The sequence below is a fragment of the Babylonia areolata genome, chromosome 19, assembly GCF_041734735.1.
Source record: "Babylonia areolata isolate BAREFJ2019XMU chromosome 19, ASM4173473v1, whole genome shotgun sequence".
Lineage (NCBI taxonomy): Eukaryota > Metazoa > Mollusca > Gastropoda > Neogastropoda > Buccinidae > Babylonia > Babylonia areolata.
In genome coordinates, this window is record NC_134894.1 from 36581524 (window position 1) to 36594721 (window position 13198).

Here is a 13198-nt window from a genome sequence, read left to right on the forward strand (position 1 = left end):
ATTTTCAGTTTGTAGAAATGGGAGAGGAGCTGGCAGTGGCCTGTGCACAGTCTGAGGATGATGACTTGCTGAGCTCGACCCAGTTGATGGTTGCTGTCCTCCTCTGGTTCCAGATGTAGCGGTTCTTGCCACCTGTTTCTGCAGTGGTTGTGCAGAACGGTCTTTTCCTCCCAAAAGCTAAGGGGGTGGGCATATAGGGTGAGCCTTCTTCCTGCTTTGGAGAGCTTGTTTGCCTCTTCATTTTCTGCAATGTCATAGTGAGAGGGATCCAATGTAGGACCGTTATGGTTCTGGCACTTAGGGCTTGCATCTCAGACTCGATGTCTTGCAGGATTTTGTACCTTACTCTGATCTGGAGGCTTTGTAGGACAGCTCAGCAGTTGATGATGATGACACTGTGGTCTGACAACGTAGGGCTTCATCTCTGAGAATGTTCTTTGTAACAGAAATTCAGTTGTCATGAATTGCAAAGATTTAAAGAACAGAGCATGAGTTTGTGTCCTGACATGGACTTTTGCACACAAGAAAAATTTACACACTGGAAGAAAACAGATTGCAGGGTTGTTTTGAATGGTATTTAGATTGCAGCTAGGGGATCTTCTCATTCTGATGGCAATAGCTCAACAACACTGAAGAGACGGCAGGGAGTTGTAGTCTTTTTTCTTTCCTCTGCATCAAAGGTAGTATTTTCCTTGAATATCATCACCACCATCATAGTTGCATAGGATTTAGACTCTTATTCTAAGCATACTTTTGTCAAAAATTCAATTCTATAACAGAAAAACTCTGTAAGCAAGTTCCTTGTAATAAGTATTTGGGGAAGAGGGGTGTGGAGCTGCATTTAGACCATAGAAAAGTAGAATTTGTCAAGCACTAAGACCATGAAAAAGTAGTAGAATTTTTTCCAAGTCAGAACAGCTGCTTGTGATGAACACGGTGCTGCAGTGAAGACAACACAACCAGCCCATAGAGGCCTTTGCATCATGGGCCAAAACAGTTTGGCCACCAGAAAGGTCAAGGCACCATTATGTGAAGCTGGTTCTGATGTGGAGCTTGTGTGGGAGCATCCAGCAAGCACAGCACCTGAGTGACACTGACAGATGATCAACAGTTTGAGCAGTGCAGCTCTTCATAATTTTTTCTTGTTGTAGTTGCAGGTTTTTTTGTTGTTGATACTTTCTACCACGGAAGGATCTTAAAGTCTATAGAAGTGGGGGGTAGGGAGGGGGGGGGGTTGTTTTTTTTAACAAACTGTTCAAATGCTATTTTTGATAAATGAAAAATATGTAACTTAAATGACAGAATGGTGTTTTAAAGAATAACTTCCTAAATTACTGCCCTTTATGCCCTCTGGCCTGTAGGGCAGCAATGAAGAAGTGCCACATCCACACTTGTCTGTTTTGTCTCTGAATGGTATCCCAGGTGTGCTTCAGTTTAAAGAGCAAAGGAATTGTTGAAGGGAAAGACTGAACAATGAGTTCGCTTTGCACCCTCTATTTTCAAACATAACAAGGTTGGTTACACAGGGAGACCGTACCCCCCCTTCACCACCCTTCTTTCCAAGCTGCAAAATGATGGGGAGTTTATAATTCAAAAGTCGGTTTCCATCATGTGTTAAACTGATAGACAGTGCATCCTCCTCTGACATTACAATCAACAGTATATGTGATGGGACATAAAATTCTCCTCCTCCTTGGGCATCAAATAGCTGTAAACTCTCTCAGAATTACTCCATTAGCAAAATTTCAGTAGTTTCAAAATTGTTTTTCTTTTCACTGCACACTATTTGGAGAGACAGAAACATCACTCTTGAATGCAAACTAAAGACTGCATGCACTTGTGCTTTCCTTTCTTTTATATGCATGCTAGTCATGAAGCTGTCAAGTTGAGATAATTCAGATGACTCAGTATCTCATACACTGACCACATCACAAAATAAAGTGTGTATCAGAGTAACGCATGAAACGCTGTTTAGACCAGCTGTCCACTGACAGCCAGAAAAAAAAACATCCCTTCTCCCCTCTTCAGAGAGCCGTGACTGCCCCCTTGGAATGCCAGATGGACCTACCTGATCAGACATCCAGGACTCACCCTTGAACAACGCAGCTTTCACAATGCAAAGACCCAAGCCCTGAACAAGGTGACAAGGGCACAAGTCAATACATCAGTCTAGTCAACTGTACCATGAGATCTGCCGTAGAATACAGTGCAGTGGTATGGGACCCCAGCCAGCAAATACAAGTACAGACAAGCCAAAGACCACCCAGCAACAAGCAGCTCGCTTCATCACCTGAAATGAATTCAAGAAAGGAGGAAACAACAGTGTCCGACATACATTCTATTAGAAAACATAATCCAAACAAGTCTATCTCCAACAACCAGCAACATCGAAGTGGCGATACATGACCAAGGAACAAGGCAGTTTCTCCATGATTAACACTGCAATGCATGCGAGTTGAAACAACCAGTTTCATATTGGATAACCACAGAGACCAAGATTTAAGTACCACTTTTTCCTTCAGACTACAGTGGAGTGGGTCAACGTAAATGAGAGTAACTGTCACAGCAACACAAGCTGGCAATTTCTTAGACAAGGTGAAGTGCTCTCCCTAGTTGGTCACTAATCAGGTAATGACAGAATTGGTTTCTGCTGATTACACACACACACACACACACACACACACACACTACCTTAAATCTGAAGAAATTCAAACATCTACCTTCATCACCACCCCCCTCCCCCACCCTTACACCCTGCCCCCCTCCCTCCTCATGGAGAGAGAGACACACACACACACACATGCATGCACGCATGCACACAGAATCAATCTTCTATCCTGTATTTGCGTGCCTGTCAGGCTCTGCTGCAAGGTATTTACAACTTCCTGTCACATGAGACTCCAAGTGCTTTAAACTTTTCAAGAACATGCAACTTCTCAACAGGCACAGTAAGGCTTCCACTCCTATCTCTCCTCCTCGAAACATTAACCCCATGCAAGCAAGTTAGAGGTTCAAATGGACTGGAGGTTTTTTTGGCTTTCTTCCTGGTGAAACACAAGCATTTTACTCCAGGTGAAATTGGCTCCAAAGTTAGAATCTGCCTTTGGGTATATTATCTCCCCAGCAGGCAAAATTTACCCCCTTCATGAAAAATTTGGCCAGCAGAATTTTACTCCCTATCGAAGTTCATTTTAGAGATTAAATTCCACAGCATGTTGACTCACTTAAGCATACACGAAGCTGTGTTAACAAAGTGTTGATTGTTTGTGTGCACAATAAAGAAGAGAAAGCGGGTGTAGGGATATAATGGTTACTGCTTTTGATTTTTTATACTAGTTTTATTTTGTATGTAAAAAAAAAAAAAAAAAAAAAAAAAAAAAAATTCAACTCAAGTTTCTAATATATTTTTTTTCTGACATGGTGATAAAGTGAAGAGAGATGCAGCCTAAATCACAGTCGCCAAGGGCAGACCGAGTAAATATACTCAAATTGCCCGGGGCAAATCTAAAAAGGTATTGAAATCTGTGGCATCTTACAGATTCGGAAGAGGAGGCAACAAGTGCAGTTCGGTGAGTATTTTCCCCTTCCATCCATGGGACGGAACTCTTTATATTCAGGTGCGTTTGAAGTCCCTTTCGCAAAGGGAACGCTGAGAAACCCTGGTTTCTACGACAGCCTGTTGTGCCCAAGTGTTTGGAAGTGGTTGATACCTACTCTGTGTCCTAGTAACCTGTTCAGTGTTTTCAGCTGGTGAGTGTGTAAAATATATGATAGATGTCGTCGAAAAAATATGTAGACCGGTTGCACCGGATTTGAGTCGTTGTGAAATGTGGCTTCAGTTCAAATCAAATGTCATATTTTCGCATGCCAGTCGCTGACTGGGGCCTGCTCACGCTGTCTGTTGTAGTGATGAATTGCTTCGTCTATAGAATCATACAAATCAGTACCGGTTACGATATTAAGTTTTAATGCGCACGTTCGCACGCGCGCGCGCGCACACACACACAACACACACACACATCACATCACATACGCACATTCAGACGGTTGTTTTTTTGTTGTTGTTGTTGTTTTTAATGCAGATTTTCAATTTGAGTGGAGATATTCAGTTTACCATAACAAATGTCAGTTTTACTGTTAGAATTTGATGTTTTTCTACGATATTTGCCTAAGCTTTATTGTGTTGTTTTACAGCTTGATATTTGACTATTTCTACATTGATTCATCATCATATTTGTCAAATATGTTACAAATGTAAGTGGGTAAATAAACATACATGCACATTTTTGGGTTTTCATTGTGAGTATGAGCAACAAGACCACATGTGAATTTCTCTTGGGACTTGGAGGTAATAAAGATGACTTTGTCAGTGATACATATAAACTTATGAAGTAATTATCTAGTGTTTACACGCGTGACACATACAATATAGGCATGCACACACACACACAAACACACACACACACACACACACACACACACACACACACACACACACACACACACACACACAGAGTCATATACACAATTACATACATTTTAAAAGTTAATAAAACTCTGTCACAGCACAGCGATTGCAACGCATACAGTATGAAATCATGCCATATTGATAATCCATCTAATAGATCTAGAGAGCTATCAATGCACGCACATGCGCGCACACATGCACACACACACAAACACATGTGCATACACTGACCCTGTAGCAGTATATATATATATATATATGTATATGTATATAATTTTTGTTTTGTCAAAGTTTGAATTTTTGATGTGATAATGTATTCATTATCATTATTATGTTCTTACTGCATGATATGTGTGCCTATATCAGTATATATGTCTTACCCCTCACTGTCCTGTCCCCTATCCCTTGATAGGTTAATAAAGCAAAATAGAAATGGAAAACAGAATGAATAATACACAAAATTGTGCATAAATGAAAATAAAACTTACCAATATTAATAAAATTTTAGGATCTGAACTGATTATGTATATATATCGTTATATGTGAATAATGGTGGGTCTTTCCAGCTTGAGAAAATAGTATTTACCTAATTTATCAGAACATTATTTTGATACTTTTTCCTCACTTTCAGCATCATTTGTTCAATGCGCAGTGGAAGGAGCTTCTTTTTATACCCAGCTACCCTGTATACCCTTTCTGCCCCAGCTGTTTAAATTGAGCGCTTTTGGGGTTTTTTTGTTTTTTTTTAGTTCTTTTTGTATGAATCATAAATTTATCTTATATTGGTTCTATGTCTTTAACAACATTACTGAAGTAAAATGACAAGAATTTTTTTCTTTTCTGTAGTCTTGGTCTTGTACTGTACATTTTTATTATAGGACTAACTTCACCAAGGTGTTTGTTTTGTTTTGTTTTGGTGGTGTTGTTTGTTTTGTTGTTGACAGCTTTACAGAAAGGACTTGTAGCAAAAACAAAATAGATTGAAAACAAGAAAGTGATCTCAATTGGTGAAGTCGAATCATATCATATTCTGCTGTTGGAAAATTAAAATTCTTGTCGTGATTCATTTTGTTTGTAATACAACTAATGCCTCTTCTCCTCATGCACCCTGCTGCACTGCCACCAGCTTCCAGTTCTTTTCTTTTTTTCTGGAAAAACAAATAACTTTTCTGTTTCTTTTTTTGTTCTGTTTTTTGTTGCATATGTTGAAATGAGTGAGTGCATGTCCTTCTAAATCATTGTTTAGTGAGCATCAGTTATAAAGCAGGAAGAAGAAGAAAATCCATACTGTATGTGCACGCTCACACACACACACACACACACACACACACACACACACACACACACACACACACACACACACTAAGACTAACCCTTTTCATACCAGTTCTCCAGTTTTCCATTTCCTTTTTCCTTTTTATTCTGTCTAGTTAATCATTGTGAAAAGAAGCAAAACTAAAGAACACACACTGGCCTTTTCAGACTAGAAAACTAGACAGACACTGAGACAGGTGGTTGGATTAACAAACTTGACACACACAGGGGGATTCAGATTCACTGTATACAATTATACTACTCCAAATGAAGTGTTTGTAATAGCTTGAACCAAGTTGAAGGCATTTGAATTATGAAGAAACCATGAGATTAGCTGCATGGGATGTTGGCCTAGTGGTAACACGTTTTCCTAGGAAGCAAGAGAATCTAAGCACACTGTTTTGAATCCTACACTCGCCAGTAATTTCTTTCCTTCAGCTAGACCTTGAGTGGTGGTCTGGATGCTAGTCATTCAGATGAGACGATAAACCAAGGCCCCTTGTTCAGCATGCACATGGCACACTCAGAAGAACCAACAGCAAGAAAAGGGTTGTCTTGGTTAGTGACAAAATTCTGTTGAAAACTCCACTTTGACAGGAAAACAAATACAGAACTTTGCAGGCATAAAAAAGGGGGGAGTGGGATGGAGTGGGGTACTTTTACTGAAGCGATGTACTCTCCCTGGGGAGAGCATCAGAATCTCAAACAGGGAAATGACAAAACAAAAAAAAACAAAAAACAAAAAAAAGAGAAATTTTGATACAGTACAGTGCAGTGTTTTCAGTTGGCTGAAAAAGTAAGTTTCCTGGAGGCAGAAATTGAAATGTGATTATTATGATTATAATCTCTCTCTCTCTCTCTCTCTCTCTCTCTCTCTCTCTCTCTCTCTCTCTCTCTCTCTCTATATATATATATATATATATATATATATATTATATAGTTTATCAGCTTCTTGGGTTACTCACTGGGAGTGTAAGGCTGGAAAAGGGTGGGAGACAAGCGACAGCAGCTTACTACACAAGCTAATCAATAAGTCATTGCCCATTTCTGTTCTCTTCCAGTTTGTGTCTGTCTCTGTCTGTCAGTTACTCACTCAAGTCCTCATTCATTGAAACCATTGTTCTTTTCCTCCGTGTGTGTGTGTGTGTGTGTGTGCGTGCGTGCGTGTGGTGTGTGTGTGTGCGTGCGTGCGTGTGTGTGTGTGGTGTGTGTGCGTGGGTGTGTGTGTGTGTGTGTGTGTTTTAGTCACTCTCGTCTCTCTGTCTCACTTCCTTTTACTCTGTTTTGTTGTCTTTGTGTGTCTGTCTTTCTGGCTCTCGCAATTTCTGACTGATGACTTACTCAGTTACTGTCTCATCCTTCTGTCTGTCTGTTTCACTGTCTGTCTCTTTGCTTCATCCTTTTTCTCTCTGTCTGAGTATAGACTCTCTCACTCAGTCTCAGTCTCTGTCTCATCTCTCTCTGTCTGTCTGTCTGTCTCTCTCTCTCTCTCTCTCTCTCTCTCTCTCTCTCTCTCTCTCCCTCTCTCTCTTTCTCCCCCTCCCACTGTCCCTCCTTCCCTCTCTTCATCCCTCCTCTTACTCCTCTCCTCCCTCCCTCTCCTCCTCTCTCTTCCTTCCCCCTCCCACTTTCATACCCCACCCCTTCTTCTCATTTCCTGACACTGGATTTGTCCACAACCTGATATTGAGTTCTCCATAGGATCTGCCATCTTCTGTACTGTACATCGAATCATGTATATTATGATATATATATAATATATACACACACACACACACACACACACACACACCACATGTAGTTACGTACATATATGTGTGTGTCTGTGTGTGTGTGCCTGGGGGACCCATGAAACCACAGAGACCATGGTTGTGTGCCAGTGATCAGCAGGACACCGTGAGAGACAGAGGGAAAAGAAAGTTCTGGGAGCTGAGAAATCCGCCTGCAGCTGTTTGGGAAAACCAGAGGAGACTTTTTTTTTTCTCATGGAGGCGACAGGAAATCTGAAAAGCGCGAGTGAGGATGCCAGTACCCTGAGCAGTGAGTGACTTGTCACTGGTGACTTGACTGACTGTGTTTTTGCTGTGGTTTTTTTTTTTTGTTTGGTTTTTTTTTTCATTTTGTGTTGTTGCTGCTGTTGTTGGCTTTCTGTTCTGTGGTAGGAATTTTGAACTGGTATTTGTACAAAATAATCTTCTTCTGTTGTCTCACCTTTTTGAAGTTGTTGGGGGCACTGCACAGAACTTAAGAAGAACTGTTCACTAGATTCTTCCACGTCCAGGTCTGTAGTCCAGTCACTATGTGACTAGTGATTTTTCTTTTTTTAAAGATTTAAAAAAAAAAAAAAAAAAAAGATACTGATACTTCTGCCAACAGTATCTTAGCTTGGATGCACATAGTCTTGTCATAAAAAAAAACTTGATTAAATGTACTTTGGGGTTTTTGTTGTTCACTTATCAAAGCATGCCAGACAGTCTTCAGAGATCATTTGTAGATCTGTGGAAAAATAGTCTGGACTACAAAATGTTTATATATGAAAAGATAAATTAAAATAAAAATCAGCAGTGTGATATTTTTGTGTAAAGAGCAAAACAAAACAAAAGAATAAGTCTTTGGGAGGTAAGTTTTAAACAGGAAAAAAAAGTCTGGACAACAAACCGATATTCTAATGTGAACAGGAAAACACACACACACACACACACACACACGCACACGCGTGCGCGCGCGTGCACACACACACACACACACACACATGCTCGTGAAATGAAAAGAAAAAAGTCAGTCTTGTGAGTTCAGTTTTTAAACAGGATGACAAAATGTAAAAAAAGTCAGTTATGGTGTCCTAGTATAGTAAACAGAAGAAAAAAAATGTCTTGGTGCAGCCAGCTTTTTTAAATTGAAATACTTTAAAACCTTTGTACTTACTTGTAAGCATTTACTGTTTAGGTAAGCATTGCTACAAGGCAGACTGCAGACTGCAATGTGATCAAAATGTCTCCATTGCCTTTGTGGTAGATTGAAAAACAAAACAACAACAACAAAAACCAGAAAAAACACCACCCCCATTCTCTTACACACACACACACACACACACACACACACACACACACACACATCCATTTTAGTGAACATGAAAAAGACATAAAACTGGGTTTAAAATTTAAAAAAAAAAAAAAAAAAAGATAAAGGAAACACTAGTAATACTAATAGGCCAAATGCAGAAAGTGCACAGGCTGCAACGTGGCAAACACAACAATGTTAGAGCCATTGAGGAATGTCATAAATGGGGGTTGGGGAGAGGGTGGGGAGGCCAGAGAGGACAATGAATGTAGATTGCATGCAGGTCTCTTCGTAGGCTTTCTCTGCCCTGTCTCTCTCTCTCAGTGTCTTTGGTTTCATGTTCAGACTTAATATAATTATGTGACACAGCTGGGTAGAACAATGCATCACAGTTCACACTATCGTAGTTGTGGAATAGTGAATGGTGGGAAATGGCTGTCATTGTATGATCATAAAAAAAAAAAGTTATTGTCCGTTTATGAAGCCAGTTCTGTTGACAAAAATTTGAGTTTTCTTACCATACTCTGTTTTTTGTTGTTATCTGTTTTATCCGTGTGCATTAAAATTTTATTTTGTCAGGTCAGTGTTTTTCTGAGCTTTGTCGTCTGATTTTATTTTATCATTGGGAATAACAGTCCAAAAGACACACACACACACACACACACACACACACACACACACACACACACACACACACACACACACACACACACACACACACACACACACAGATATGCACACTATAATATGGAGACTTCATTGGGAGAGGGGGGGGGGGACACACACAAAAAAAGGAATGGATGGGGAAGATACAGACAAACATCTAAGCCTCATCACCTCCACAGGCCATGTTGAACAGACACCACATTTTAAAATTTGTTCTGAAACAGAGAAGGACAGACTTGATGGGTGATGAGGATTATCCACCTCATTGGTTCAGTACAGTTCTCTGTGTTTTTTTTTCCAGTGAGGGTCTGGGTTCTGGATTCAAATCCCGCTGTCGCCCTTTCTCCCAAGTTTGATTGGAAAATCAAACTGAGTGTCATGTTATTCAGATAAGATGATGAACTGAGAGTTTCTGTGTGCAGCGCGCACTTGGCATATTGATAAAGAACCTGTGGCAACAATAGTGTTGTCCTGTAGCGAAATTCTGTAAAAGAAATCCACTATGCTAGGTACACAAATATATATATATATATATATATATATATATATATATATATATATATATATATATATATATATATATATATATATATATATGCTCTCAGGGCATTCCAGGCCAGATGGATATGCTGCTGTCAGGGATCTGCCTAGCAGAGGTGGTGTTGCATATATATATATATATATATATGGATTTGCCTGAATGCAGAGATGCCGCCCCCATGAGAAACTAATATTGGTTTTTTGTTGGGGTTTTTTTTTCAGGCAGTCACGTTCACTTCAAGGCGGAAGATGTGTCCACCCACGAGTCTGAGATTGTGGTTGAGAGTGGGGATGAGGAGGATGTGATGAAGGTCCACCTGGGTTTCCTGAAGGTCAAGCACACCTATGAGATCACCTTCACCCTACCCCACAAACGAGGCAAAGACATTATCTTCGACCCCCTGGAGAACTTGTTGGTGAAGGTCAAAGAAGTTACCCCTACAGAGGACGGTCAGTGTTTTGTTTTTGGGTGGAGGGTTCAGCAGTCTCCCAACCTCTAAAGTCTTGGTTTCTCCAACTTCTTTACTCATGTTTGTCCAACTTCTTTCCTTTTTTTTTTTCTCAAGCGTCTTTTCTCTTGCTTCTCCAGCTTCTTTACTCTGTTTCTCTAGTGTCTGTTCTCTTGTTTCTCCAACATCTTTACTCATGTTTCTCCAGCTTGTTTCCTCTTTCAGCTTCTATACTCTTTGATTCTCCAGCTTCTTTACTCTTTGTTTCTCCAGCTTCTTTACTCTTTGTTTCTCCAGCTTCTTTACTCTTTGATTCATTGTTTCTCCAACTTCTTTACTCTTTGATTCTCCAACTTCTTTTTCTCCAGCTTTTTTACTCTTTGGTTCTCCAGCTTCTTTACTCTTTGGTTCTCCAACTTCTTTACTCTTTGATTCTTTGTTTCTCCAACTTCTTTACTCTTTGATTCTCCAACTTCTTTACTCTTTGATTCTCCAACTTCTTGTTTCTCCAGCTTCTTTACTCTTTGGTTCTCCAACTTCTTTACTCTTTGATTCTTTGTTTCTCCAACTTCTTTACTCTTTGTTTCTCCAACTTCTTTACTCTTTGTTTCTCCAACTTCTTTACTCTTTGATTCTTTGATTCTCCAACTTCTTTACACTTTGATTCTCCAACTTCTTAACTCTTGTTTCTCCAACTCTTTACTCCCAAGGCCTGACTAAGCGTGTTGTGTTACGCTGCTGGTCAGGCATCTGCTTGGCAGATGTGGTGTAGCGTATATGGATTTGTCCGAACGCAGTGGCGCCTCCTTGAGCTACTGAAACTGAAACTTTACTCTTTGATTCTCTAACTTCTTTATTCTTTGTTTCTCCAGTTTCTTTACTCTTTGTTTCTTTAGCTTCTTTGTTTCTCCAGCTTCTTTACTCTTTGTTTCTCCAGTTTCTCCAGCTTCTTTGTTTCTCCAGCTTCTTTACTCTTTGTTTCTCCAGTTTCTCCAGCTTCTTTGTTTCTCCAGCTTCTTTACTCTTTGTTTCTCCAGTTTCTAGCTTCTTTACTCTTTGTTTCTCCAACTTCTTTTTTTTCATATTTCTCTTACCTCAGTGTTCATGTTTCTCCATCTTATTTACACGTTTCTTTATCCTTTTTATTCATGTTTCTTCATCTTATTGATATATGTTTCTTTAAATTATCCTCTTCACTCACGTTTCTCCTCCCGTGGGGATGCCGGGGGTCTTCCAGTATAAATAGCATCCCCGCCTTCTGGAAATTCTGTGCTTGAAATTTCCTCTTTTCTGTCACTCTCTTTGTTTCTTCCTGTTTTCTTTCTTCACTGTTGTCTCCTTTTTCTGCCTTCCCAGTCCATTCCCTTTTCTTTTTTCAGGCAAGCCTTGACACTTTTTTTCTCTTTTCCGCAAGCTATGATGGACTGTCTGTGCTGTTTTGCTCTGGTGATTAGGTAGTGAGATGTAAACACTGGGACAGACACTCGCTGCCCATTCTGCAGTGTTATTTGCATGTATGGCCTTTTTAATGTATTTTTGGTTTGGCTTTGAAGTATTGGTTTTTTTCTTTTTTACAATTTTTGGTCATCTGGGGATGATAAATTAAGCGGAATAGTTGGCGTCTTCAGCATGGCCCAGTCTTATTTGCCATAAGGAGCTAAATGGTTGGGATACTGTGTCATGAACTGTGTTTTGTGGGTTTGTCTTAGTGTTTTTTTGTAGATGTGACAGTTTTGTGTTGATGCGGTTGAGCATTTGTATGGTTTGACAGTCCTGATGTGGCCCTGTGCGGTCGGCTGGACAATAACTATAAGCAGTAATAATAAGAATGAATAACTCATGTTTCTCCATCTTATTTTCTTGTCCTCTTTTCTCCTGTTTTTCCAACATTGTTACACCTGTTTCTTGAACTTCTTTACCTTCCAATGTTTTTACTCCTGTTTCTCTAACTTCTTTGCCCTTCTAATGTCTTTTCTCATGTTTCCTCAGCTTCTCCAACCCAATTTTTCCACCCCTTAAACTTCTTTTCACTGTTCTTTTATATGTGGTTTATTGTGTGTGACTGCTCATGACGAGCATTATCAGGCACTGGTGATGTGTGTGCTTCTCAGGCCACAAGCTTGTGGTTGAGTTCAACGCCGAGAGAGAGAAGGTGATGAAGGAGAAGATCACCATGCGCACCCCCGCCAACAGCGATGACACGGTCTTCATCGTCTTCATTGCCAGGGTGCTGGGTAAGTTGTCCTGTGTGAAGCGCGACTCGGCAGCAGCACAGGGTCTCCTCTGGTGCATGGCCTCCTGGCAACCCGACACTGATGGTGGTTCGCTTTGGGGTGGATTGTGCTGGTGCTGTGACTGGGGTAGACAAACACACAAACACACACACACACCCGGGAATTGCTGTCTATGAGAAAAAGCGGAGTGAGCGGCGTGAGAGTAATTATGCCAGTGCTGAAATGGTTCAGATGATTGGAGGGCAGCATAGAAAAAGAGAAGAAAAGTTGCCCTGAATGTGTATGAGTTATGTGGTGGGGCCTGTCTTGGGTGACCTGGGTGTAGTGTAGCCGCCTGGCGTGTTTGCAGAGTCTGCTTCTTTGCAGAGTCTGGTTCTTATTTATTGACATGCTTCAGTTGAGAGTGTGGTTAATTTTGTGGAAAGGTGTGCGCATAAATGCGTAGTGCTGTGCTGGTTTTTACAAAT

At 40.3% G+C, this 13198-nt stretch overlaps 1 protein-coding gene across 2 annotated transcripts in view; it reads left to right on the forward strand.

The window, feature by feature from the left end:
• The first annotated feature begins 3612 nt into the window (after positions 1–3612).
• Positions 3613–13198, forward strand: part of LOC143294294 (adipose-secreted signaling protein-like) — a 21561-nt gene continuing 11975 nt past the window's right edge. Inside the window, exons 1-4 of one of the 2 annotated variants that reach the window (XM_076605732.1) lie at positions 3613–3750; positions 7643–7822; positions 10271–10498; positions 12609–12731. In XM_076605732.1, coding sequence (XP_076461847.1) covers positions 7768–7822; positions 10271–10498; positions 12609–12731 — 406 coding nt within the window. In that variant the 5' untranslated portion in view covers positions 3613–3750; positions 7643–7767. The remainder of the gene's footprint in view (positions 3751–7642; positions 7823–10270; positions 10499–12608; positions 12732–13198) is intronic. The other variant, XM_076605731.1, reaches the window with a different exon arrangement.